Below are 6,096 nucleotides of genomic sequence, written 5' to 3' on the forward strand. Positions count from 1 at the left end.
ACATATTGTTGTTGTTTTTTTACAGATGTTCTACCATGTCAGATTCTTCGTATAGTGGCCGCTGGACGGCTCGTTGTGCTTCTATAGCCAGTCGTGCTTCTAGCATAGATTCAAGACGTATACAAGTAGATTTACATAGTCCAGAGGTAATGCCCAAATCTATATTACGTTCACCGAAACGTTATAGCTCAGGTCCATCGACAACACCTTCAGTCGAAAAGGAATTTCGGTAAGTGAGCAATAAATTTTATTTAGTATATAAAAAAAAGTTCGATAATTGTCCTTATATGAGCTTAAAGTTAAAAGCATAAATCCTAAGAAGCCAAATCGTAGATCAGTACAAAATATAAATTTGAGATTATACTAGAGAGCGATCGAAATCTCTATTAACATTTTTTTGAAATTCTACAAAATATAGTCGAGTCTGTAGTCCAAACAAAAGCCGAGTGTAAAGGTTAGTCTATAGTATAGATTACTACCGAGTCTATTGTATGGACTATAGTAGAGTCTATAATCCAGTATATAATCCAAATTGTTGATTCTATAGTCCAGACTATAGTCGAGACTAAGTCCAGACTAGAGTCCAAATCATAGTCCAGACTACAGTACTGGACTATAGTCCAGATTATACTCGATTCTATAGTCCATACTATATTCGAGTCTATAGTCCAGACTATATTCGAGTCTATAGTCCAGTCTACAGTCGAGTCTATAGAGATGACCATAGTTGACTCTTTAGTCCACTCTATTGTAGAATCTTTATTCAGGACTATAGTCCAGACTATAGATGACTTTATAGTCCATACTATAGTCAAGTTTATAGTTCAGACAATAGTCCAGTCAATAGACCTAATAACAATCGATTCTATAGTCAAGACTATATTCAAGTCTGTAGTGCAGACTATAGTCAAGTCTATGGTCCAGTCTATAGTCCAGTCTATAGTCCAGATTATAGTCCAGTCTAAGCTGTAGTCTAAGCTATTGGCTATATAGTCCAGACTATACTTAATTCTAAAGTTAAGACTATAGTCGAGTCTATAGTCAAATCTATAGTCGAGTCAGACAAGGGTCGAATCTTCATTCGAGGTTATATTATACATACAGTCCAGAATATAGTCGGATTTATAGAGTGGACTTTTGTCCAGAATTAGCCAAGTGTATAGTCCAAACTATAGACGAGTCAGTAATCTAGTGTTTAGTTCAGACTATAATCGAGTCTGTAGTCTAAGCTATGGTCGAGTCTGTAGTCTAGACTATACTGAATTCTATAGTTAAGTCTATAGTCAAGTCAGACTAATATAGTACTAGTATAGACTAGAGTCGAATCTTCCTTCGAGGTTAAAATTGTCGAGTTTTTAGTTCAGGGCATTGTTAAATCAATAGTTCAGTTTATATTCCAGTTTGTAGTCGAAGGTATCTATAGTTTAGACTATGGTCGAGTTAAAGATTAGTCGAATTTGCCACATTCAAAAAAATTATAACAAAAACTTTTCCCCTCCTCTACCCGAACTACCCACTTCTGAAGAAGTCAACTTTCCGTATGTTCTGAGCCACCCGCCGCCATACGTCAACTGTCGGGACAATCAAGTCTAGAACCCTGTCTGCCCGAAGAAGCTATAGAGCTAGCAGATGATAGCTATCAAATCTCCCAAACCGAATCTCCTCGTTCGTTAACCACTACCACAATAATCAATCCAGTAGATCTTCCACCGCCACCACAACCACCAACAACACCACCGCCGCCAACAGCATTACCAACAACTAAACCGGAAATGAAATCACCCAACCGGTCTGGTATATTGAAAAAACCCCGCCCCGATTCTTTACCACTAATGGAAAATTCTGCCATTATTGATTTTAGTAAAACCACCAACGTTAATCATGAACGTTACAAAAATCTGCAACGCAGCAATTCCTCACGCACTTATGATCGTCCCAAAAGCCATAAAACCTCAGAACATGATGACTCCATATTTTATATACGTTCCGAACATAGGGTTCTACAACACTGTAATGATTTCTACGATTCCGAACAGGTTATCAATGAAAGACGTTCAACACTGCTGAAGGCGGATAGTGAAACTGCATTGGCCGAACGTAAGTTAAGTTCCTTTTCAATACCAGAAAAAATATTGGAGCAATCGGGGTCAGGGACGGGCGGAGATATTGAAGAATGTAAACCTCCTGACGATATCGTTTTGCAGATTGAAGTGGACAGTAATAAAGAGGAAGAGAAGAATACTGTATAGAGTTTAAGCAGCTAATATTAATTAATTAAATGGAATTACTTTACAACTCAAAGTTGTAGTTGTGTAGAAGAAAAAAATACATTAATGTTAGTAACAAATATTATTATAACATTAGAGTGTAATTTATTTTCAATTTTTCTTTTACATCTTTTCTCATTGTTATAATTTGAAAAAGTCTTTTAGTCAGAGTAGATTTCAATTAATTTAGAGGTCGTGTGTATTTATATTTAGTAAATTTAGGTGAAAGTAAATGATTTTGTTTTATTTTTCTTTTACTTTCTAAATAAGCTTTCAATTCATTTATAAGTTAATCACAATCTTGGGTACTTTCAATTTTATTAAGTACTTCAATGAATTAAGTTTTGTCCTCAAAAATTAGTTTTAAGTAAAAGCAATACGTATCTGTTTTATAGTACATATCTCATGAAAGATCTTTTTAGAACGATTATCGGCAAATGTGACAAATGTGTTATCATTGAAAGATTTTTTTACCATATTGTACTTTTTATTTTTTCAGCACTTTTTGACATCGAAAATTTCTGCAATTCAGTTCTAGTTCAGTTCAATTATATTTCAGTTCTAGTTCAGTTCAATTATATTTCAGTTCTAGTTCAGTTCAATTATATTTCAGTTCTAGTTCAGTTCAATTATATTTCAGTTCTAGATCTAGTTCAGTTCTAGTTCAGTTCTAGTTCAGTTCTAGTTCAGTTCTAGTTCAGTTCTAGTTCAGTTCTAGTTCAGCTCTAGTTCAGTTCTAGTTCAGTTCTAGTTCAGTTCTAGTTCAGTTCTAGTTCAGTTCTAGTTCAGTTCTAGTTCAGTTTCTAGTTCATTCTAGATTCAGTTCTAGTTCAGTTCTAGTTCAGTTCTAGTTTCTAGTTCAGTTCTAGTTCAGTTCTAGTTCAGTTCTAGTTCAGTTCTAGTTCAGTTCTAGTTCAGTTCTAGTTCAGTTCTAGTTCAGTTCTAGTTCAGTTCTATTCAGTTCTAGTTCAGTTCTAGTTCAGTTCTAGTTCAGTTCTAGTTCAGTTCTAGTTCAGTTCTAGTTCAGTTCTAGTTCAGTTCTAGTTCAGTTCTAGTTCAGTTCTAGTTCAGTTCTAGGTCAGTTCTAGTTCAGTTCTAGTTCATTTCTAGTTCAGTTCTAGTTCAGTTCTAGTTCAGTTCATTAGTTCCGTTCTAGTTCAGTTTTCATCTAGTTCAGTTCTAGTTCAGTTCTAGGTCCGTTCTAGTTCAGTTCTAGTTCAGTTCTAGTTCAGTTCTAGTTCAGCCAGTTCTAGTTCTAGTAGTTCCTAGTTTCAGTTCTAAGTTCAGTCTAGTTCAGTTCTAGTTCAGTTCTAGTTCAGTTCTAGTTCAGTTCTAGTTCAGTTCTAGTTCAGTTCTAGTTCAGTTCTAGTTCAGTTCTAGTCAGTTCTAGTCGTCTAGTTCAGTTCTAGTTCAGTTCTAGTTTCAGTTCTAGTTCAGTTCTAGTTCAGTTCTAGTTCAGTCTAGTTCAGTTCTAGTTCAGTTCTAGTTCAGTTCTAGTTCAGTTCTAGTTCAGTTCTAGTTCAGTTCTAGTTCAGTTCTAGTTCAGTTCTAGTTCAGTTCTAGTTCAGTCTAGTTCAGTTCTAGTTAGTTCTAGTTCAGTTCTAGTTCAGTTCTAGTTCAGTTCTAGTTCAGTTCTAGTTCAGTTCTAGTTCAGTTCTAGTCAGTTCTAGTTCAGTTCTAGTCAGTTCTATAGTTCTAGTTCAGTCTAGTTCAGTTCTAGTTCAGTTCTAGTTCAGTTCTAGTTCAGTTCTAGTTCAGTTAGTCAGTTCAGTTCAGTTCTAGTTCAGTTCTAGTTCAGTTCTAGTTCAGTTCTAGTTCAGTTCTAGTTCATTTCTAGTTCAGTTATAGTTCAGTTCTAGTTCAGTTCTAGTTCAGTTCTAGTTCAGTTCTAGTTCAGTTCTAGTTCAGTTCTAGTTCAGTTCTAGTTCATTTCTAGTTCAGTTCTAGTTCAGTTCTAGTTCAGTTCTAGTTCAGTTCTAGTTCAGTTCTAGTTCAGTTCTAGTTCAGTTCTAGTTCAGTTCTAGTTCAGTTCTAGTTCAGTTCTAGTTCAGTTCTAGTTCAGTTCTAGTTCAGTTCTAGTTCAGTTCTAGTTCAGTTCTAGTTCAGTTCTATTCAGTTCTAGTTCAGTTCTAGTTCAGTTCTAGTTCAGTTCTAGTTCAGTTCTAGTTTTTTTGTTTTTTTCAGTTCTAGTTCAGTTCTAGTTCAGTTCTAGTTCAGTTCTAGTTCAGTTCTAGTTCAGTTCTAGTTCAGTTCTAGTTCAGTTCTAGTTCAGTTCTAGTTCAGTTCTAGTTCAGTTCTAGTTCAGTTCTAGTTCAGTTCTAGTTCAGTTCTAGTTCAGTTCTAGTTCAGTTCTAGTTCAGTTCTAGTTCAGTTCTAGTTCAGTTCAGTTCTAGTTCAGTTCTAGTTCCAGTTCTAGTTCAGTTCTAGTTCAGTTCTAGTTCAGTTCTAGTTCAGTTCTAGTCAGTTCTTAGTTCAGTTCTAGTTCAGTTCTAGTTCAGTTCTAGTTTCAGTTCTAGTTCAGTTCTAGTTCAGTTCTAGTTCAGGTTCTAGTTCAGTTCTAGTTCAGTTCTAGTTCAGTTCTAGTTCAGTTCTAGTTCAGTTCTAGTTCAGTTCTAGTTTCAGTTCTAGTTCAGTTCTAGTTCAGTTCTAGTTCAGTTCTAGTTCAGTTCTAGTTCAGTTCAGTTAGTTCTAGTTCAGTTCTAGTTCAGTTCTAGTTCAGTTCTAGTTCAGTTCTAGTTCAGTTCTAGTTCAGTCTAGTTCAGTTCTAGTTCAGTTCTAGTTCAGTTCTAGTTCAGTTCTAGTTCAGTTCTAGTTCAGTTCTAGTTCAGTTCTAGTTCAGTTCTAGTTCAGTTCTAGTTCAGTTCTAGTTTCAGTTCTAGTTTCAGTTCTAGTTCAGTTCTAGTTCAGTTCTAGTTCAGTTCTAGTTCAGTTCTAGTTCAGTTCTAGTTCAGTTCTAGTTCAGTTCTAGTTCAGTTCTAGTTCAGTTCTAGTTCAGTTCTAGTTCAGTTCTAGTTCAGTTCTAGTTCAGTTCTAGTTCAGTTCTAGTTCAGTTCTAGTTCAGTTCTAGTTCAGTTCTAGTTCAGTTCTAGTTCAGTTCTAGTTCAGTTCTAGTTCAGTTCTAGTTTCAGTTCTAGTTCAGTTCTAGTTCAGTTCTAGTTCAGTTCAGTTCTAGTACTTGGAATCTAAGCATATTAAAACAAGATATTTCCTTACCGACATCAGCTCTAATAGAAACAGTTTGTTACCCCCAGTAGTTAATTAGTTACCACTTCATTTGACATCTTTCAAAAATGTTCTGTTTCTTTTTGTCATTCTTTCCACTGCATTCATTACTCTTATATTTTCTCTATTAAATTTCTCATTATAATTAAAAATAAAAATAGTTTAAAGAAATCATAGCAAACATTTATTTAAAAAAAATATAATTTATAAAAATAATATTTTATTGTTAGTTTATCTGTTTTTAGCGTAAATGTTGTTAACTATTTTAAAATTTACAAAAGAAATTATTAAAACAAATTAAAAATAAATTCAACAACAAACAACAATTAAAATAAAAGCAATGTACTTATGAGTAACTACTTTGTATATGTAAGAAAATAAAAATACAAAAAATCAAATTTAACTAATAATAAAATCATTAAATTAAACTTAAAAAAACAATTAAAAAGAAAACAAAAACCTTAAAATAAAAAATAACAACTTATTATAAATGTTTGTAAATTATAAATGTGAAAATTTTATATGTGTTTATTTCTATACAACAAAAAAAAAAACAACATCAAAACAATCAAAACCGCAAGAACTAAAAATAATAATAATTGTTATA

The 6,096-nt window shown here is 33.6% G+C and overlaps 1 protein-coding gene across 1 annotated transcript; it reads left to right on the forward strand.

Annotated features, from left to right (window-relative positions):
* Nucleotides 1-30: 30 nt before the first annotated feature.
* LOC119614995 (rho GTPase-activating protein gacO) lies at nucleotides 31-2,786 on the forward strand (the record flags this gene model as incomplete). The annotated part of the gene is made up of 2 exons (XM_037971081.1): nucleotides 31-229; nucleotides 1,526-2,786. Coding segments are annotated over 2 exons (923 nt in total), but the record flags the coding sequence as incomplete, so codon positions are not given.
* Nucleotides 2,787-6,096: the final 3,310 nt, after the last annotated feature.

The sequence above is a fragment of the Lucilia sericata genome, unplaced genomic scaffold (genome assembly GCF_015586225.1).
Source record: "Lucilia sericata isolate MDLA Ls3-8-SP2 unplaced genomic scaffold, ASM1558622v1 Contig003842F_arrow, whole genome shotgun sequence".
Lineage (NCBI taxonomy): Eukaryota > Metazoa > Arthropoda > Insecta > Diptera > Calliphoridae > Lucilia > Lucilia sericata.